This window comes from Phyllostomus discolor, chromosome 3 (assembly GCF_004126475.2).
Source record: "Phyllostomus discolor isolate MPI-MPIP mPhyDis1 chromosome 3, mPhyDis1.pri.v3, whole genome shotgun sequence".
NCBI classification, from domain to species: domain Eukaryota; kingdom Metazoa; phylum Chordata; class Mammalia; order Chiroptera; family Phyllostomidae; genus Phyllostomus; species Phyllostomus discolor.
Window position 1 is genome coordinate 161,824,282 of NC_040905.2, and position 22,773 is coordinate 161,847,054.

The window sequence follows — 22,773 nt, forward strand, 5'->3', positions numbered from 1 at the left end:
GGTAATGAGAATCTGTCTACCGTGGTGGGGGAATAGAATATTAAAGGGAATGCCTGCAAGAGAAGGAAGAGAACACTGAAGAAAGCAGAGCCGAGGGAAGGAAGAGGGTTTTCTGATGACAGCGTAGTTTTTTACACTGTATTTGTGGACGACGGCATTGTAGTCTGAGGATGTTGCAGACCCTCAGTTTGGCTCGTACACATAGCAGCTCTGGGATCTAACAGTCCCGAGGTAGCCCTGCCCATGCACTTCACCCTCCGTGGATGGGTCCTGTTGGAACCTGGTGAGCTGGTTGGAGCGTCATCCCAATGTGCCAAGGTTCTGGGTTTGATGCCCAATCAGGACACATACAAAGAATAAATCAATGAATGCCTAATAAGGAAACAACAAATTGATGTTTCTCTCTCTCGCTCCCTAAAATCAATAAATAAAAATTTTTAAAAATAAAGAGGCTTTCAAAAACAACTTTAAAATCATGGCTATACCAAACCTAAAAAGATGAACCCAGTTCACACCCGCATAGGTTAACAGGAAGGAGAATTACATAAGAGTGGAGTGTGGTGAGAGCTACCTTACGGGAGGCAGCCAGGGGTCGATGAGAATGTGCAGCGTGGTGAGGGCCACCTGGGAAGCTGAAGAGGCTTCGAGCTTGGCAAGGTGGCTCGAGGAGGGGAGCATTCACACGGCTTTGCTCTCTAGGTCCCTTATGACAGCACTACCAAACCGCACATTAACATGTATCCACAGCCCACAGTTTTGAAGTGCTTTTTGTAACTTTCCCTTTTCAATTGTTTGACCAGCAACTCATTTAATAGATGATTAACTCTGATTCCTTGGCAACTGTGTGTGCCTGGAAATGCTTATGAAGAGAAAAATTCACACCTATGTTGTTTTCAATATTCTAAAGATTAAGGTGGGAACAATTTATTTTGTGAATATTTAATATAATTATTTTTGCTCTTCTTTTTGCATAATTTTGCATAACTTGAAGCCAGTACTGTTTTTCTTTTTGCACACATCCCTATTGGTTTTTCAAAGTTTACAGATCTGAGGCACAGTGCCTTTAATTGCCTAACAGGTAAACGAGCAGAGAAATCAAAACAGCGGAGTATGCGGGCAGGTCCAGAAACTGAGCACATGCAGCACTTAAAATAGCCCGAGGTGAGTTGTCATGACCTGATATTGGATCCCTACATGTAGCAAGCCAGGCACCTTTTCAAAATACATAGTCCCTACCGATGTCTTCCCTCAAAGACTAGAAATAGCCTCCGAATGTCCTACCATTCCCAGATGCAGCAGGGAGAGGCAGCCACCCCCACACTTGCCTTCCTTTGGACCACCCTCCTCTCCTAAGACGGAGATGGGCCACCAGAGAGCCCAGCAGCAGTCCCTCCACTCCCTTGGCCGTGGTGGCAGCGAGTTGCTGAGCGTATTATTGCTGGGCTGGTTCATTGTCTTTGTCTTTAAGTTGGTCTCTGGTTTCTAGAAATTCCACTACTTTCATCAGTTTGAATAAACATTTCCCAAATCATAGCAGAAAGTATTAATCAACGTGAATATTTAGGAATGGGGAGGAAACCCAGAAATAGAGTGACTGGAGACCTCAGAGAAAACATCTGTGTTGAAAAACTACTCATGCCAACTAACCTTCCTGCCACCCCAAATATACACATCGAAGAGCAGGGGAGGGGTGGAAGAGGCAATGAGGGGCATCTTTCTTATTTGCCTGGCACCAACTCACACATCTACCCTGATTCTGCATAGGAAACCCAAGTGTGGAGAGGTGAATTACTTAATGTCATAACTGCTAGTCAGCAGCTGAGCTGGGCCAGAAAGCAGGCTGTGCCTCACCTGCCGAGACCACCATCACCTCCTTTGCAGACCCAATGGGAGGGTCTCAGCAGAGCAGGATGCACATCCAGAACCACTATCATGGGACAGACCAGAAAAACCCTGACCTGGCCCATCAACAGGTGCTGCCCCCAAGGCCCATGTCTCAGGCTTGGGGTCAGACTATCAGACAGGTATGGGCCAAATGTGACAAAGAATTAAAGCAGCTCTAAACCCAGGCAGCCCCTGACAAAATGAGCTTTTATTTGCGTGAATAAAGGAATGATGTGGTTTGGCCTCCGTAAGATGCCAAGCATTGACAAGTTGTTCCACTCGAATGTTTTCCTGGAGCTAGCCAACTGGAGTGCAGGAAGACCTGGCTTGCCGACTGGCATTCCCACGAACTATTAGTCACTGCTGTAAAACAGGCCAGAGTGGTCTGCACACGGACACCACCCAAGCACGAGTTACTACTTCTCACCCACTCAGGCCACAGGAGTTCCAGGCTGGGCACACCGCCTGTGGCGCTGCCTTTCCACTCATCACAGCCTGGCTGCAAGTGCGCACGGGCGCCTCCACAGGTCTCCCACCAAGTCCCAGCAGGAAGTCCGTGGAAGCCCGCATTCTGATCCTCTCACCACGACCAGGGCCCCCAGTAAATGCACTGCTTCAGCCCACCTCGGTCTGTCCCCTCACCTCAGGTGAATCTCTTGGGCATAGCCCAAACTGAGGTAGTTTCTTATTTCCATGGTGCTTCCTTTTCTCCATGCATTTTCTATCTTATCCACTTCTTAAGTCTCTCTCCTCCAGCCTGCCTACTTTCCCCACCTGTAGCAGTCAGCTCTTCCCCTCAGTCACCGTACAACCAACCACCAGCCTGGGCCCCTCCTGAGTCTCCCAACACAAAAGACCGAAGGGAAAATAGCCACCTCGTGGGCTTCGGTGGTAAAGTGACAGTGAAAGGACAGGCACCATGGTGCAACTTAACTGTTGGTTTTTTTGTTCGGTCTGTAATTAGTAATGTCCTTCACCACTTTTTATCAAAAAAGATAAAAAAAAATCATCAACAAAAACCCACGAGGGTTGGCTGTCCTATGAGGGAGATTTGGATTTCAGCAGAGCCTCCCCTGTTTCCCCATCAGCATGTCGTGTTGCAATACCCTAGTTCCTCCCACCCCGTATCAACTGTCCTGATGAATACCGTAAAATAATCTTGATGGAGGCTGGCTGGCTGGCTGGTGTTTACACAGCATGGAGTTGAAGGGTGTTGACAGGCAGAAACCTGGCCTGGTGAATGACGGGAAGGCAAAGGCAATGATTCTGCCTTGACCCCAATAAGGTCATGCTTAAAAAAAAATCACCAATTTCATTGAGAGGCCTATCTATCTCAGTGGTCTGTCTCCGTCGAAGGAAGCAGACAAGCCACGGCAGAAAGCCAAGCCCAAAACGCTGGGCTCCCACCCAAGTACCCCGGGGTAGCTAGACCAACCAGGAGCTAAGCTAAGAACAAGGCAGAGACCATGGGAGCCGAATGTCACTAAGAAGCATCAGCAAGCTGCACAGGATGTCTTCATCCCAAGAAGTGGTATTGTTTCTCTTGGGCATTTGAGAAAAGGGGCTGGGAGCAGACTGTTTAAATAAATATTAAATTTGTTCTCCTTTTGGCAGTATCATCCCCACTACTGCCAGATGTTCCTACTCCAAACACAGCTGTGTCAGATGGAAGGCTAGAAACCAACAGACGCTTCCGTGTTCACGGCAGATAGGAGCACGCATACCTTCTACTGCCTGGAGTCTACGTGCCACCCTAAACTGACCAACAGTACCATTGCCACAGCTTCTTCTAAGAGATGGAAAGCTCCTGCAGAATAGTATTCGACATGTGGCCCCTTAGCATCCACGTGTTGGAAGATCTGGGTCCAACCATCAGCAGCACTATGTCAGACTGCAGCATGTGTGGTATGCAAAGTTCTAGGATGGCTGATCAAAATTCCCAACCCCTGGCTATACAAACTCCAATCTAGGTTCTGCTGTGATCAGGGGACCTTAAGGCAGGGAGACTATCCAGGTGGGACAGTGATGAGTCGTCTAAAAGCAATGTTTTCTTCAGCTGATACCACAAGAGGAAGTCAGATTCAAAGCACGTGAAAAATCTGATGCAACAGGATTTGATGCACCATTGCTGGCTTGAAGATGGAGAGAACCAAGTTATGAGAAATGTGTGCAGGCCTTGTAAGCCGAGAGCTGTCCCCAGCCAGCCAGAAACGAAGAACTCCAGTCCTTACAACCTAAATTCTGCCAGCTGAATGACCCGGAAGCACATTCTTTCTCAGAGCCCAGCCTGGCTGACACCTTGGGATCTCAGCCTTGAGACCCTGAGCAGGGAACCCAAGCAAGCCCACCAGGACCTCTGACCCACAGAAGAGTGAGATGATCAAAGTGTTACTGTAAGCTGCTGAATTTGCGGTAATTTGTTACGCAGCAATGGAAACTAATGCAGCACATAAAGCTCTCTGCAAGTAGAGCGCACAGTTCCAAGTGCCTGGCCTTCTTCAATGCTAGCCCTCCATCTCCGCATCCCCCCGCACTCCCAGCCACAGAGCACAAACTTCCTCGGGCCCCGACCACCGAAAAACAACAGGGTACCCAGAGGGCTGAGGCGGCAAAGACTTTTCATACTTCAAAACCCCACCCCAGGGGGAGAAAACATTTGGAATTCCCATAGAAAGAATGAGATCTTCCCTCTTCTACCAACTCCAACCCCGCACACACAACCCCGAGCTCGTGCACATTCCCCTGGGGAGGCCTTTACCTGCACCCCTCCTCGTAACTGTTCACAGCAAGCAGGCTGGGGGATGAAGTAACGTCCGCGTCTGGAGCAGGAGCAGGCGTGTTGTGTGGGGAGGAGTCCCCAAGCACGCCTGCTGCTCCGCTGTCACACAAACCCACTGTGTGCGTGGCACCTGCCTGGGGCCCTCCAAGTCACCACTGTGGGACTTGGGAAACAACACAAACATGGAGCTCTTGCCCCTCACTGTGCTCTGAGTAAGGAAGTTCACTGTCTCTGACCGAGGCTCTTGTGTCTTCTGCAGCATCCATGAAACAGGAACCATCTGACTTATTAGCTAGTAAGTAAGGCAACGTCTCAGACTCTGACACTATTATAATTCCATCTTTAAATCAGGAGAGCTAATGTCTTCACATTATAAATTTCAAAGGAACAAAATATCCTTTTAAATTTTACTTGTGGAGATAAAACCTACATCCCATGGTTATTGTGAGAATAAAATTTAAAAAGTATGAGATATAGAAAATATCTGAAGACTTTAATTGGACCCCTGCCCTTCCCAGGCACTTACCGCCTCCCCCCGCCCCACACACAGTGAACAGACAGGGAGCAGAGTCTGTCTCCAAGACAGCAGAGTCCATTCCGAAGACAAGGAATGAAATAGTCTGACAGGCCATTTTCTAAAACTTGCATAACACTGAACTACTCATAAAGACTTTCCACCGATACTACCTCATTTAGCCCTTACACAGAAACCAAGGTTCAAAGAGGTCAGTCCTTGCAGAAAGGACAGTGACAGGAGCCACAGGTCTGGAAGACAGCCGCACAATGGAGCCTGGGCGTGGGCTGAGGAAGCACTGCCGGTATGCAGCTGTGGTATATGCAGCTGTGGCGGAGGTCTGGCAGCGTGGCTGAGTCCGGAAGGCACGCCCTTTGTCCAGGTGAGCCGTGGGGGGCTCTCATCACGACAGGACCTCCTAAGGAATGTCACTGCTACTAGAGAAATGGCTGGAAACCTCATGATACAAAAATGTCTTTTATTTGGATGTTCTGATTGTTTTTCATTGGAAAACTTTTAAAGGGCTTAATATAAGAGGCTATTCTGTCCTGGATGAATTTGAACTTAGTTCCCTTTGGGTCCTTGGCAGCTTCTGCTTTGCCTGCAGGCGTCAGGGCCTTCTACTTTGTGACAGCATCACTTGAGGGTCTTGCTAAGGTTGGAGAAGCCAATGCCGACACAGGTCATGAGCACTTTATCCCCACCCTTGCGTTCTTCACCACATGGCTTCGTTTCAATTTTAAACATTATCTGGAAAAAGCTCTTCAAATGCCGCAAAAATTCTATCCTAAAAAAAATAAAAGAGGAAGGAATGAAAGAGGAATTAGATTTTTTAAGAAACTCTCCTCTCACCTAGAACCCAAGCTTTTAATTTCCCAGATCAAGAGGAGTGACCAAAACTAAGAAATTCTCAAAACTGATTAAATCATACTTATTTATAGCCTACCAGTCTCTAAAGAGGACTTGTATTTGTGTAGAGATGCACATAATACAACAAGAGGAACTAAATAAAGTTAGGTCAGTACACGACACATAAGTTTTGTCCTACGCACTATTGCTGTGGACATAAACATGGTGTTAATCTTTTGAGTGGCTCCTGCGAAGTGAGAAACACGCAGTTATGATTCACAGGTTCGTGCAGTAGAACCAAGAAGAACGACTACTGCTGATGTCAGACAAGCAGGGGTCTCTCTCTTCATCCCTCAGCGTCCACAGCACCTTCCATTCACTAAACAAATGTTCATCGACCGCCTGCAATGTGCCAGGCACTGTTCTTGCTGCTGGTGATGTTGCAGTGAACTAAAAATCCCCTCTCACATGAAGTTTTCAATCTAGTGGGGCAGACAAGGTAAGTTAAATATTCTTGAAAAGGGAAATTTAAATAATGTAAGCAAGCAGATGGGAAGGAAATGTGGGTAAACAATATCTGTGTATATATGGCAGGAGGCAATATTAAATAAGGTGGCCAAGAAAGGGCTCACAGGAAGTACAGCGAGAAATTTCATGGGGGCTGTTTGTTGTCATCTTCCTTAAGACAGAGCTATGGCTTCACCCCCAGAGTACCCTGGGAACAGCAGTGCTACAGAAGGACCATGGTCTGGGTATGCAGGCTTCTACTGGTCTCGCCTAGCAGATCTAGCACTGTCCCAGCTACCCTGACCACAACACCCACCTGGAGAATCCATTAAACATGACAGGGAAGGCATGTCCATGTGGAAGAGCCTAGAATCACAGGCCATATGCAAAGACGTCCCCTCTCCACCTTTTCCAGACCCTGCCTTCCTGCTGCACAGGAACCAGGTATCTGTTATTCATAAGCACCCCAGGTGATTTTTATCAGGCAAGTCTGAAAACACTGGTTCAGTTATGAACAGACGTTCTGCATATCTGTGATAAAGTACCAGCAATCCTGTGTGTGCTCCCTGCCCATCGAAGCGCCCCAAGTCCCTGCCCCAGCCAGACGGGTCTCAGCCCCAAACGCACATGGAATCGTCTGAGGAGCTTTCAAAACACTGATCCTGACATGCAGATCAATGGAACAGAATTGAGACTCAAGAAATAAGCCCACTCATTTTATGTTCAACTCATTATCAAAAAGGGTGCCGAGATAACTCAAAGAGGAAAGAATAACCTTCTCAATGAATGGTGCCGGAACAGCTTCACACAGGCCCTTTCTTCACTTCACACACACAAAGTAACTCAATACGAATCGAAAGATCTGCATGTAAGTGCTATAACAATGACACTCACAGAAGTAAATCTTCATGGTCTTGGACTAGGCAATGGCTTCTGAGAACACAAAAGATAGAGTGATGAAAGAAAAATAAATTGGACTTTATCAAAATTAAAATATTTTGTGGACACTATCAAGAAAAGTGAAAATACAATCCCCGGAATAGGAGAAAATATTTGCAAATCATGTATCTGATAAGGGATTAATATCTAGAATATATAAAAAATTCTTACAACACAATAATAAAAAAAACAAATAACCCAATTTAAAAACAGATAAAGGGTCTGAACAGAGAGCTCCCTGAAGACGACGCGCTCGAAACCGGGGAGCACATGAACACTTGCTCCACATCGCCAGTCACAGGGCGGCCACACCGAAACCACTGTGAGTTGCCCCTTCACACCCAGCAAAATGGTTACCATCGAAGAGACAGATAGTAACTAATGTGCGGTTCGGACGGAAAACAGAAAATTATCACCACTATGGAAAATGGCCTGGCAGTTCCTCAAAATGTTAAACAAACAGTGATCATATGATCCAGCAATTCCATTTTTAAATATATACGCAAGATAAATGAAAGCATATACCCACACAAAAACTTGTGTTTTTAGAACACAAATGTTCAAAACAGCATTATTTGTAACAGTCAAAAAGTGGAAACAGTGCCCACCAACTAATGAACTTACAAATGCAGTCCATCCATACAGCGGGATATTTTTCAGCTATAAAAAGGAACAAAACACTAACACACGCTACAACATGGGTGAGCTCGGAAAACACTGTGCTAGGTGAAAAGAAGCTGGTCACCGAGAAACCCGCACTGTCGGAGTCTGTTTACACGGAATGGACAGAACAGGCCAGCCTGCTACAGGCAGAAGGCAGGCCGGGGGCTGGGGGGCTGACAGAGAACAACCACTGATGGGCAAAGGATTTCTTTCTGGGGTGGTGAAAACGTTCTAACATTAGACTGTGGTTATGTTTACACAACTTTGTGAATATACTAAAACCACTGAACTGTACATTTTACTAATATTATTTTTTAATTTTTCTAAGAGTTTGATCCAATTTGATGACATATGCCAGGGAACAAGATCTCAAATGTTCCTGAACTGTACATTTTAATGTGTGGCATATGAATTATACCTCAACAAAGATATATATAGATATATAGATATATAATTTGTGGAGTTTAACAAAAGTATTGATCCTGGTTCCCACCCTTATAGTATATACCAAACTAAGTACAAAGCCTACTGCAATGAGTTTTCCCCTCTCCCTATTCCCGTTCCACTTGATTTAGCTAAGGGAGGGAGAGACAAAAAGGAGAAAAGGGGGCCAAAACAATTCCTCACCTGGTCTGGCTGACTGACGTGACCAGCAGGCACGTCAGGGGTTAACAGGAACTGCCCTAGAGAGTAGTTCTGGTAAGGGCTGCATGCTCACAGATAAACTCCTCACTTCTTTACTCCTCTTCCACCTAGGATCATGCTACTTCATCTCTTTCTTTAAAATATAAAATAACTTACCATTTCTCAACTCTTCTGCAAAGCATTCCCTGGCCAATAACCCTCCAGCATTCTTGGCTCTGCTTGTGGCATCTAATTAAACGCTTATGTGTAGTTGTCTCATAATGTTGCCCCCCCCTTGGCAAATTATATAAGCACCTCAAAGGCAATGACCTTAAGATATTGAAACCCACTATAACTGCTAGGCATTCAATAATGAGGCACAAATGAGAATTTAGGAGTAAGGACTAATTTTGAGAAATGACTTCAGCATTCTTAGCAATTAAGGGAAGTCAGTTCTTCCCCTGCTGGCTTTCCTGTCTTACTAACCAATTTTCAGTTTTTTTGCTCTTCACCCCACCCTGTCCTAGGAAAAAAGAAAACAAACACATCAAACCCACAGATAAACAGTCCACATCTGTGGGCAAAGGGTCCAGCTGGCAGCAGTGCGGATGGACAAAGCCAGCCACCTCACCCACTCCCCTGCACCCCAAGGAGAAAACAGCTTGTTCTCTCTCTCAGCTCTAATGCAGGCCCGCTCCCAGAGCCGCCCCAGCCCAAGTCACTGTGAATCGTTCAACTGTGCTGCGAAAGCCAGACACCCTCCCCAGCTGGCAGGACACCTAAGAGGCCTCAGCTTGCTTCTGATCTCTTGGAGAAGGATAGGAGAAACACAGGTTTGAGTGTGAAGGCCTACCTATTTGCAGCTGTGGGATATTTGTAGTTTTTGGAATAGTTAGAAAAAGTAAAGCCTGTTCCATTTTTTACATAATGTTCTGCCAACCCCTCAACCTATCTGAGAAAGACCGTATATGAAAAAGGATTAAGGTATGTTTCAGAATGTCCTCTCACCACCAGCCCCACATTCTCTGTCTCCTATAGCTGGGTTGTCAAAAAGCCAATATGCTCAGAATCTGAGAAATAACCACAGACAATATTAAATCCTAACAAACAGTGTCTTTAAGAAAACGAAAAACAAACAGAATAAACCTGCCCCATATGGGCACACAGCCGAACAGTCACATCCGGTGCTGATCCACAGCCTTCTCTCCACAGCCCCACGGGTCCACATAGCTCCAGCCACACACAGCCCCACCGCACCCCACCCCTTCCCGTCCCTTTCCTTCCAAAGGCTGTTCTGCAGATCCACACTTGCCAGACACAACCACATGGCCGCACAGCCGGGCAGCAAGTGCCGCAGCCTGCTGAGGGCAGTGCTGCTTCCTGACAGAGAACCCTCGCACAGTGTGACTGGCAGCTTTTCACACTAACCATGTCGGGCAGATGGGACTGTGCAACTCCCCTGTGAAGGACTTAGAGAACTGTATCTGTAGTAAACCAGCCCCCAATACAAAGTGATTTATTCAAAAACAAACAAACCAACAAACAGTAACTGACTTCTCATGAAAGCCTCCAGGCCACCCACAAAAGCAGGTTTCGGGGAACCCTGGAACGTGGAGATAATTTCTCCTGTGCATCTTCCCAGAGCGGGCTGTTCCTGCCAGCACTGCTGGTCAGCAGGTGACAGCCGCTGGGGCTCAAAGCTGTCTGTCCAGTGAATCCCAACAGCCCAGGACCGGCCAGGTTGCTGGGCCCTGCCCCTTAAAATACAGCCCCTCGCACCGAGTCCCTCTTCTGACACCTGTTAGGGGGTGGGGGAGAAAGCAATCCTGGGGAGCTCTCTTCCTCTGGCAGCTCCCAAATGACAACAGAGCGTCCCAATTCCTGCTCCACCAAGCCACTTGGATATTGGAGACACTACTTCTCAGGTCTTGGCGGGGATAAGAGATCTGGGTGGGCCCCCTACAGTCAGCACGCCTCAGCTTTTAAAATGTATTGTCAGTGCTTTTTCTGCCAAATAGTGGCTTTCCCAAAGCCCAGCTGGCCTCTGATCTAAAAACTAAGTAATTAAACTGGGTTATAAAGGCAGAAGGAGGCAGACAGGCTGGTGGCACTGTTGGGAGATGTGAGTCCCAGGACAAGTTTGGTTCAAAACTCACTAAGGCAGTGGTTACACACTCCCTGACCTCTCTCTCATCTGAAAAGTAAAGACATCACTTGCTTTTACCATATGCCAAATATATTCTGGGGTTCAAACAGCTCAACGAAGGCAACAGGGCTCTGCAGCAATCTAAACACAAGTAAATCACAAATGTAAGGTGGCATGGCATCCTGCTGGCTCAGGAGAGCAAACAACCGAACCCAAAGAGCCGTAGGCCCAGCCAGCACATCAGTCTCCCCGCACGGTTTCCTGTGATCTGCACGCTGCTGTGCGACAGGTGGGCAAGCCAAGAACCCCCAGCCAGTCCGTGTTTAAGAAGGACCCCGGGCTCTCACTCCCCAGCACTTCTCAAGCAGCAGAAAGGGGTTATTTATTAAAGGGACAAAAATCCCAAAGCAGCACGGTTCATTTTAGACCTCCAAATAAAGATAGAAGGAGATAATTTTACAGCAGCATCTGAAATGAGGACTCTCCAAAAAAATGTAGCACGGCTGCCTGCCTCAGGCAGGGAGGCGTCTGGAGTCCACCAATGTGGATGGAATCCCAGCACTTACATAAGAGCAGTGGGTCAGGGAAGCATGGACTCTGGACGAGACTGCCTGGGTCTGAACTCCAGGTGCTGACCGCGTGATCCTGGGCCCGCGACTCAGCCCCTCCGTGCCTCAGTCTCCTCACCTGCAAAGTGGAGTGTGCACTAGCACCTGCCTCTGTCACCCTCACTGGGTCATTATGAAAACTATGTGAGTTCATATTTGGATAGCCTTAAGACCACATCCAGCCAACAGTAAATTCTATTAAGTTTTTGTTAAATAAACATCTACTTTACAGAATACTTGGGGACAGTAAATAAGATGTGCATAGTTTTGTTTAGCAATATGACTGCAGGAAGCTAGTCATACATTTAAAAATTAACAGATATAAATTTACAGCTATCTGAGCAAATAATTTACAGCTGACTCTAGCCGGGAAACTACCCAAAGCAAGTTTACTGGGCCTCCTAGTGTTCAAAGTGACTGGGCCTCCTAGTGTTAACAGGAGCCTGGATGTCCCAGACTGCAGCAGGACAAAGGAGTGTCTGGGTGGAAACCGCAGTGGCCAGCATGGCCAGCACTGACCGAGCTCTGCCAGGCATATGGCACTGCTGGGAACACTAAGTGCCTGATCTTATTTAAGCCTTGCTCCATCTCCACAAGCCCATGCCTGCAGGCCCGTTCACCTTCTCCGCAGACAGGACCAAGGCTCAGAGATGCTCATGACCACGATCTCCCGGGGCTCCAGGGCGGAGCCAGGCCTGAAATCAGACGGGCTGCACTTCAACGTCCACGTATCAACAAAATGTAGAAAGCTCTGGTAACCGCAGTCTGCAACCATAAATAATTCATGAAAGTTGCTATTTTCTTGCTGTTGATTCCACTCTTAAGTATATAAAAGTATAAACCCTCCCTAAACTGTAATATTAAGCTTTCTTAGGGGAAGATAGAACCACTGTCACCAACTGTAAACCCTTAAAATTCAACCAATTGAATGGAAATAGATTCTTCAGGTGACACCTCAAAAAATTAAAAATGGATCTGCCTTTTGACCCAGTGATCCCCACTTCTGGGAATGTAACTGAAGAAACCCACAAAACTAATTTGAAAGAACATTAGCACCCCTATGTCCTTTGCAGTGTTATTTAGAATCGCCAAGACAGGGCAGCAGCCCAAGTGTCCATCTGTGGGTGAGTAGACAAAACAACTATGGTACATTCACACAATGGAATACTACTCAGTCATAAAAAAGAAGAAACTTTTACCCTTTATGACAGCATGGATGCACCTGGACAGTATTATGCTAAGTGAAATAAGACAGTCAGAGAAAGACAAATACCATATGATTTCAGTCATATGAGGAATCTAATGAACAAACTGAGCTAACAAGGAAAATGGGGACAGACTCACAGATGGAGAGCAGGATGACAGCTGGTGGAGGCACTGAGCAAAAGGAAAAGGGACTCATGGATATGAACAACAGTGTGGTGATTGCTGGGAAGAGTGAGGGAAAGGGGACTAAATGGTAATGGGAAAAAAACAACAAAGATTAAATTAGCCCTGGCTGGTATGGCTCAGTGCAATGACCACCGGCCTGCAAACCAAGGGTCACCAATTCAATTCCCAGTCAGGGCACACGCCTGGGTTGCAGGCCAGGTCCCCAGTGGCAAACACACAAGTGGCAGCTACATATTGATGTTTCTCTCCCTCTCTTTCTCCCTCCCTCCCCTCTAGAAATAAATAAATAAATCTTAAAAAAAAAAAAGATTAATTTTATAAAAAGAGATTCTCTACATACCAGTATGTTATCCAGTACTATTTTAATTCTACTGAAAAAACTCTCTGGACTTTGTGAGGAATTTCATACATAGATTTGCCTTCTCAAGTAACATAGCTGGATGAAAAAAAGAATAACTCAGGAAACCCAACATAAGCAGGACAGAGGGAAGAATAAAAGGAAGAACCTAGACCTTACTTTTCAGAAAGGGTTTGAAAGCAATATTGCAAGAAAAAGCATCCTCCTTAATCTCCATGCTCTGTTAAAAAAAGAAACATTTAAAAAGCTATTTAGACAAATCAGAATGTGAACACTGCCAGGAAAAACAAACAAACAAACAAAAAAAAAAAACACATTTCTTTAGCCCAAGGAGGATCTTGCTTCTAGTTTTCTTGAGAAATTTGAGATTTCAAAAAACAGACCTTCATGACTTGAACCATACGTAAAAATAAGTGGTAGTTTGCTCTTCAAACTCTTGAATCCAGCTAGGATAAACTGACCCCCCAACCATGATTATGCTGAAGATAGACTCTAGGCCTTTTTACCCTGCCCTGCACCCACAAATATGACATTAACTTTGCCCACTGGGTTCCTGAAGGACATGTATTTCTTCCTACCGTCATCCTTCATCATTTTGGGCCGCTGCAGCCTCCCACAATGAAAAAGGGGAAAAGGGTCCCGAACAGATACAGCTTTCAAAAACAAACTCCTTACAACCCCCACACCCCCACCCTGTGCCAGCTTACCAAAGAGAAAGGATACTGCCCTTTCCCACCCGACAGCGGCCCCCCTTGCATGAAACCCGGAGAGGCAGGAAATCCAGAGAAAGATAGCCCAAGTCTCACATATAATTTGCGTTTTGCCCCAGTCCTGTAAAACTCCATTCAGAGTACACCACTTTGTTTTCCTGGGAGATGTAGTAATTTTAGGCAAGGTTTCTGAAGACTAGACACTACAATTAATGTTTGGTGAGAGGGTGTGTCAAGGAGAGCACAGGAACTTAAAAAAATAAAATCCAGTCACATCTTGACGAACTCCACAGGGGCTGCTGTCTTGAAAAGGTATAAAGGCCCTATAGCTAAACTGGAAAAAAAATCTCTAACGGCAAAAAAAAAAAAGTGTCAAGGAAAAATAAAAACATGCATTCCATTTCTCACATAATGTTCTGCCAAACCTCATGCCCCACAACTATACACGTCTGGACACAGCCTCAGCGCTATGTGAGCAACCAGCCCTGCTGCTGCCCCGAAGCCGAGGCTGGGAGAGCAGCAGCAAAGAGAGAGCCGAGAAGCTGACAGGGCCATGGTGGCCACAGACTATTGGCCGCTTCCAGCAAACTCCCTGCAGGAAGTGAATCTCTGCACGCAGGGTGCTGTACTCCCAGTCCTCACCTCCCCTCCAAATGCCTTTTAACTGCACAGTCTATTTTAGCAATGCTGATTCCTGGTGCTGGCATGCCTCGGAGGATTACCCAACTTCAGGCTTCCTGTCCTGTGAAACACTTTACACAAGTTGTCAGCAGATAATGCAGTCCTCATCAGTTTGCTGCTTATCAGTCTTCTCCCATTGCTAACAGAATGTATTTTCTTCCATTTCCTTTTTCCAAAAAGATCTCCACTACCAACACAAAATTTAAAAAAACCCTCCAAAAGAATCTCTGTCAAGCTCCTGGTCTCCATGCCCCCCAGCAATGACCCAATGGTGCAATAACCCAATGGTGCAACGTCCCCTCAGCAGTGCTTGCCCTTTCTCAATGTGATGGCACCACCATTCTTCAGTTATCACAGTACTGTACCTTTCAGATATACAGCATCGGTACCATGATAACCGAAAAAGGACAGTTCAGTCTCTTATCTACCTGAGTATCTCCTCCCACGCAAGGCCCACCTGCCGATGGCCATGTAATGATTTCTGGCACACATACATGCAGCCAGATGTCAGCACTCAAACAGGATGGTACAGCAAACTCATTCACTAATTCAAGTCTTCGATGAGCTGCTCTTTTTGGAGAGTGCTTGCTTTAATACCTCAGCTGTCAACTTCCGGTAACATCCAACGGCCACAAACTCACCTTTACAATTTCCCTACCAGTCCGACAGCATTACTATACACATTGCCTCGTTCTTCATCTTTCCAGCCAGTTTATACCCTATCATCTTGGATGAAAGGACAGCCCTATTTGCCACAGCTACGGAAAAAAGGGATTAAAAAAACTCATAAAATCCAAGCTAAAATGGAAATCTGGAGTTTACCTCCAAAATGGGAAAAAATCTAAAGCATAGACAAAAGAACTGCCTAGTATACCACACAACTTCAAGGACATGGAAGTGAGACATGGGAATGATGAAACTACAGGAGAGGGAGAAAGGCAAGAATCTTGTTAAACACCAGGTTAAGAGCGACAACCTCTGGCTTATTTAAGGATCAGAACAGGCAGGTGTTCACAGTGATAAGCTGTGCACAGTACAACACCTCTGTCATTTCATGCCATTGGAATTTCAGCATAATGAGGCTGAAAGAAAACAACTCACGTGTAGGGAGAGAGTGGTCCGAGCAGGACTTTGGAGACGTCCTGTTGTCCCAGGGTCATAAACAATAGAGCCAGGCTCTGGTTGGTCGAGTCCACACATCCACCCTATAAATACAAACACTTTAAAGATTAATCGTTATACCAACCAGAAAATGGAAAACCAAGAAAACAGCCACAAATACCAAGGATAGCAGAACCACAGAAGAGCAAATTGCAAACTTTAAGCAATTATAAAACAGAATACGAGTCTTTTAAGAGTCATTCTTGTATCACTTAACTGTGGAGGTTAAACTAAGAGTTAATTGAAACAACTGTATTAACTGAGACTATCAGAATAAATACAGAGACACTGAGTTTACAGAGGTGCACCTAGAGAAAAGCAAAACTTTCCCTTCTAATTAAAGCAGCAGTAGGACGTACAAACAAAACAGCAAAATCAGTTTCTAGGAAATGTATAGGTAACTAATGAGGGCAAAGTGAATGCACTTCTAGTTATTTACTTTTGTGGAACACCACAGTCAATGTGACATGAAAGGACCTTTACCTGTAAGACTTAGTCACATTCAAAAACTGCTCGCAAGTTACATTAGTTCCTCCTCTCTACCCTTCCTGTGTGCCTTAAAACTGAAGAACTGTTAAGATTGGCTCCATCCATTCTTATTACTCATGCACTATTCTCCCCCCTGTTCATTCCTTTTCTTTCAAACCAATAAGCAGAACAGAATTCTCACGAACTTTCTCCTGAGAAACGTTTTGGTTGCCTTTCTTTCATTTTTTAATTTCTCAACCATTTTAGCTATTCTGCTTCTACTAGATGCATGCATTACTACTGTTTACATGCGTGCCTTAAAAATGTCTTCCTTTCTGATCATTCTTGCTGGGATAACTTTACTTACAACAATTCAAACTTACATTGTACAGTGAAAGTAGGATGACCTTGAATTTCTACACATTTTGTACATGTCACAAAAAGAACCCAGTTTCTGATGATGGCACATCACTGGCCAAGCCTCAAGTCCCAGACTAGAAGCAGAACAGGTGGCCACTCACTGTGGCACACACCTCTCTCCTTTTTAAATGCCTGTAGTGTAGGGAATAAATCGATTCTCAGGCACAGACACTCACTCTTTGCTGTCAGACTTCATTTATGACAATGGTGTAGGAAAATAAAGTGGCTTTATCTTACAGCTAGCCTTTAAGAAAATCTATTGCTCTTCCTACACTTAAAGGGTACTTAAAGGGTATTAAATACGCTACCCTTTAAAGGGTATTTTAAAACACCCTTAAAGGGTATTAAACACCCTTAAATGGTATTTACCCCCACTAAGCAAATGTTAGGACAAGAGCAAGTATAGCACATACATATTTCCATCCAAAAAAGAAAGTCTGACCAATAGAAAATATGAGGACCAACAAAACGGTTTTATAAAACTTGTTGCTTTTCACTTGAGTTGGCTAAAAAGATTGTTCGGTTTTTGTAAGATGGCTCTAGTAGCACTTAGTTGTCTTTAACTAACTTCTTCATTCAGAACAATTTTGTTAGATTGTATCGTATCAGCTGTCATATTGGTATGTGTTTTTAATTGGTGAATTTTTGTGCAGCCATTTTAATATTGAAGATGGAAGAAAATATGCAACATTTTTGGCATATTATGCTCTATTATTTCAATAAAGGTGAAAACACAACTAAAACGCAAGAAAAGATTTGTGCAGTGTATGGAGAAGGTGCTGTGACAGATCGAATGTGTCAGAAGTGGTTTGCAAAGTTTGGTGCTGGAGGTTTCTCGCTGGACAATGCTCCATGATTGGGCAGACCAGCCAAAGTTGAGAGCAATCAAATCAAGACATTAACTGAGAATATCCAACATCATACCACATGGGGACAGCTGACATACTCAAAATATCCAAATCAATAAAGTTACTGGTGAAAATGAAAAATGAATCTTATTTTACAGAAAAAAATGTACTTTTGGGCCAACCCAGTAAGGCGGTCTAAAATTAAGCTGTCCTCTTCGACTTCTGCTTCCTATCACTATGCTGCTATTCCATCATTCTCAACTGACTTGTATCAATTTTGACTATGTACTAGACCAGCATTTTGCACAATAAATATGTTGGGGGCTCTGTGTACAGGACACCATGGAGGGCGTGGTAGGGTCACCCCTCAGCAGAGGATACAACCCTTGAGGGCTGAATCTCACTGGCTTCAATCTCACTGAAAGTGGCTTCAGTCTGGCTAAAAGATGAGATACAAGCAGGAAGCAGAAACAATCTGAGGTGAAGCCAAAGCTCTGCAGCCCCTGAGGGCTGTGGACACTGGACGGCCAAGGGGAGTGGGGAGGGGCTGTCACTCACCGCACCAGGGTAAGGCACTGGGGAGGTGGGGACTTGAACTGACCCTGGAGGGAAGAGGTTTGGAGAAGAAGGAAAAGCAGGAGGGTGAGGGAAATAGGATCTAGGGCCAGCAAGGAACCACCAGGAGGCCAGCCTGAAAGGGCTGTATGCTACCTGCAGAGGAGAAGTATGCAAGGGAGAAGGTACAGTAGGCACACTGAGGGCTTTTCTGAGTCTAGCAAGGGTTCTGATTTATGTCCGGAAAGTGAGAAGCTACTCAAGGTCTTTTGAGCACAGGAGTGAAAAGATCAAGTAAGTGTTTTAGGAGATTCAGAAACGAAGGGGATGTTGGAGCAGATGTAGAAAGGACTTCCCCTCAGCAAGTAGGCAGAGCCAACCCACACAATGGTAGGAGACGGAAGCAGCAAAGATGGATAGGAAAGGCAGTTCCAGAGAGCCTGGGACAGAATCAAGAGGACTTGGTTAACGATGAGACACAAATAGACCAGGAGGGATTAGAACAGAGGATTAAAACTGATAAAAATAAACAGCGCCTTCCAAGGCGATAAGTTTTTATTACTTATGGAAACCATGTCACAACACGGGCCTATAAATTACTCACAAAAACATGAAGCATTTTCATCCTTTTAACAACTGAAGACCGTAGACAAAGAATAAGGAAGTTTTCTTAATGATTTAAAAAAGGAAACTTGGTGCAGGCACAACAAAATGGTTTTTATATAGAAGTTAACTAGAGTAAAGAGAAAAAACAAAATAAAATAACCTAATCCAGACTGCATGCTTTCTCTCTTGTGAACGTATAGCTTCACAAGAGAGAAAGCATGTTTCCACCCTAAGGCCTATAATGTGCTATTTACGGGATAAAACCCCACACTCCAGCGGGGCTGCTCTGTGATGTGGTGCTTCCGGTTCCCCCAGCTCTGCTGGAACGACATGGAAGGGTCCCCAGGGTCAGAAAGGGGGCCTCCAGCCACCACGGATGGGAACCTGAACAGGTCACCAGGGGCTCAGGGACACAGGCATCACATGCACGGCCCGTCTTCAAAGACGTCCAGATGACAAACTTCCTAGATGACATGACAACCTCTTGATCATTTATTTACTTCCAATTTCTGGTTATTACCCACTTTTCAAAAAAAAATCACTAAATTAAGCATCAAACATTGAGCTGATTTAGCATCAAAAAAGCTAACACCAAGACCTTGGCTACACAAAAATTGTAAGAAGATTGTTCCCCTTCAGGAGGATTTCATTTGATAGGATACTTCTTTCTGCCACTATCTGCTGGCTGAATGTTGAGTAGAGGGAATGGAGTCACAATACTGAAGACACAATTGTAGGTTCTTTGTCTTCCAGTTTAATTAGGGGAACATTAAAAAAACACCTTTAAGACCTGGACATTTTAATGAACTCTGAAGCAGTTCACTCTTACTTCTTCCACTGTGCAACCAAAGAGAGGTACTACTAAGGACGGTGACTGATGGGAATAGCGCTGTGGCTACAAGCTGCTTTCCTTCGTGAGGCCAGCACAGGGATCAATACCTGTGAGCCAAACCAGGCCTCATTCCACCGCAGTGATGAATAAACCACAGTGACAGAAAGAATTAAAAAATAAAATCACCACTGTGCCCCTGCCTTACTCATTTTATTTCACTGAGATCACATAATGATTTTTGCTACTAAAGGGGGCAAAGCTTCCTTGGAGACCTCAGGAAAAAACCACAGAGATGTCTACTAGCTGAGAATAAACACACAGAAATACAGGGATGAAAACTCTTCAGCTGAATAAAAAAACAATTCACAAACATTGTACACCACACAAAAGCGAATCACACAGAGTATAGTTCTTGCTAGTGCCCAGCTCAAGACTGTGGGCCTCACACACACAGCGGAGAAATGACTGTCCCCGGGAGTCTGCCTCGGATTCGGCTTCACCTTCCCGACAGGAATCCAAGGCAAAAGACAACACAACCAGCGTCCTGGAAACAGACTGGGGACTTTCTTCCAGCCAAGCCTACAGGATTTAGAGAATGTGTTTTGAAGCAGCTTTATCTTATTTTCCCGGCCATCATCTTTCCTTCCCTCCCAATTTCCTTACTTCAGGTCACCTCGACTTATTTTGGGAAGCAGAGTAAAAGTGCATGTACGAGAGGGAACCCAAAAAACTAAAAAACTTATTTATTAAAAAATTCTTTATTTTTACATGTTTAAACTTCAGTCACCTTCAAAGTACTCTCCATTTGATGCAATACACCTATTGAGACATTTTTCCACTGGTCAAACCAGTTTTTGAACTTGTCCATTTTGATACCTTTTAGTGCTTCGGCTGCTTTTTGTTTCACCCCTTCCACACTGGCAAAATGTTTCCCTTTGAGGACTTTTTTCATCCAGAGAAACAAAACAAAGTCCCTTGGGACAAGATGGGGTGAATAGGGAAGGTAGGGCCCAGGGGTCATGCTGTTTTGGGTCAAAAACTGCTAAACATTCAGTGCAGTGTAGACAGATGTGCTCACAGATCACCCATCATGAAATGGGCAAAAGCGTCAAAAGACTCTTCAAAATAAAATTTACTGAAGCCAAACACAGCCTCTCACAGCAACGCCAGCTGGCACACTGATACAGATGGGTTCCTGAAACACTCACCTACTGGGGGAAGCCTGTACTACAAGGGTCCCAGCTCCCAGAAGATAATTCCAGCTTTTTGGGGGGTCCCCCTTCATATGCCTATGTGTATGTTGCTTATATAAATCGACAGAGAAAAAACTGTGGCAACTTACAGGACAGGTTGGTCCAGGCTGGTCTGAGCCATGGCCCATCCACAGAAGCAAATGACAATCAATGAAGTCTCACCTTCGGCTTCATGTCCCTTCTCTTTCCTGTGTTCTAATCTTTCCAAAGCCCCCGCCATGCTCTGACACAGGCCTGCCTTCCCTAAACATTCTTCCATGTTCTAAAACAGCAGTCCCCAACCTTTTTGGCACCAGGAACCAGTTTCACAGAAGACAATTTTTCCACAGACTGGGAAAGGGTGGAGGACAGGTGGCGAAGCTCAGGCGGTAATACAAGTGAAGCTTCACTCGCTCACCTGCCCACCACTCACCACCTGCTGTGCAGCCCTGTTCCTAACAGGCCAGGGACTGGTACCGGTCCGTGGCCCAGGGGTTGGGGACCCCTGCTCTAGAACACACTGCAAATTCTACCCTGTTGACACTATTTTCTATCTGAATCAACTGTCACATACAAATCCAAATTTCCCACTTCTCATGAAACACCTGAAAACAAGGAGTCCCCACCCTCACATGGCAACGACTGGGGGAGCTGAGAGCACCTGCTTTGCTCCTGGCCATGCATTCTCTTCAAGTGGCCAGTCACCACCTAACCACCTTCATTTTTTTTTACCTTCTCCTTCCTCTGTATCACTGTTCCAGATCTTTCCTCTCCCAACTGTTCAAGCTTACCTGCCCTGTAAACCAGGAGAGGCTGGATCTCTGCTCACTGATTAGTTTAGCTAATCTATTAAGCTAGTCATATTAAACTGTTTTTAAATGGGTAAGAATAGGTTAACTCCTTGGCTTAAGCCCTTGGAAGGGAAGATAGTTGCTTAGGATTAAAAATGAGAGGCAGTGAGCTGCTTCCTGGTGGCCCCTCTCCCCAGCCAGCAGAGGCTGAAGACATACCCTATAGATTTCTTCAAGCAGCAGCTTCGCACAATTCCTGCCCAGGTCCTCGGGAAGCACCGCTGCTCCCTGGCCCTGGGGGTTGGAGGCCAGTTCAGCACTGAGGAAGGTGCCATTGGTGGTCTCAGCAACCAGTGACAGCCCGAAGCCTGGAGACCTGGGAATTCAAAGACACAGACACTGAGTAGAGTTAATGAAGCGGGGTTCACATTCACCAGCAAAAGGAAAGAAAATGCGAACACCTTTCTGATGGCATTCTGGTTTGTTTTGTCAAGCCTTATCACAGTTCCTACCAGCTTACACAGGAAATATACACGACGTCGTGAAAGCACATGAGGCAGAACCAAGGAGGACCCAAGTTTGCATTGTTTTTCCTGTCAGCCCTCCAGCCCCCAACCCCTCCTCCTCCCCCCACACTGGGGACACCGGAAAATGAGCACTAGTTTCTGCCCCTTTCTGAGCTGGGAGCTTTGACACTACACATCTGCAGAACAGATAGTAGTGCCCATTTTACAAACGAGAAATTGGAAAAATTAAGCAACCTGTACCAAGTCCACAGCTGACAGATGTGCACACTGGTCGAAGCACTGACACAGGCCACCAGCAACTGCCGGCCCCAAGGTTCTGGGCCGTGCCCGTAACATATACTCTCACGCCTGGATTTCATAAGCCTAACTGACATAGATACTTCACCGGTTCAGAAGAGATTAATAACCACTCATGACTTTACAATTTCATAACAGAGAAGGAAGATCACTATGTCATCTGTGACTTAAGATTTAGAAAATTAAACAACCTTATCATGCATTGGTTTTAATTTTCTATGGGGAGCTTGGAGTTGATGACCACCAAGTCTACATACAGCTTCATCTTGATCCACGTGAGCTTCCTGTAGTGTAACCACAAACGGGTCAGCTAAGCAGTCACTACGAAAAGCTGCACTATAGCTGGTGGCAGTGTGGCCTTCAAGCCTGCTCTGCTTCACCC

General features: G+C 45.4%; 1 protein-coding gene and 1 long non-coding RNA gene across 4 annotated transcripts in view; both read right to left on the minus strand.

Moving 5' to 3' along the window:
* Positions 1–5,135: 5,135 nt before the first annotated feature.
* Positions 5,136–22,773, minus strand: part of RCL1 (RNA terminal phosphate cyclase like 1) — a 59,989-nt gene continuing 42,351 nt past the window's right edge. For all 3 annotated transcript variants that reach the window (XM_028526045.2, XM_036021672.1, XM_036021673.1), the window contains 3 exons: positions 21,787–21,943; positions 15,756–15,859; positions 5,136–5,964 (listed from right to left, as the gene is read on the minus strand). In XM_028526045.2, the coding sequence (XP_028381846.1) occupies positions 5,814–5,964; positions 15,756–15,859; positions 21,787–21,943 (412 nt within the window). In that variant the 3' untranslated portion in view covers positions 5,136–5,813. The remainder of the gene's footprint in view (positions 5,965–15,755; positions 15,860–21,786; positions 21,944–22,773) is intronic.
* On the minus strand, positions 16,651–17,329 carry LOC118499681. Its single transcript, XR_004902191.1, has 2 exons — positions 17,056–17,329; positions 16,651–16,987 (listed from the first exon to the last, which is right to left on the minus strand). It is a non-coding gene; the product is annotated as an uncharacterized LOC118499681 (long non-coding RNA).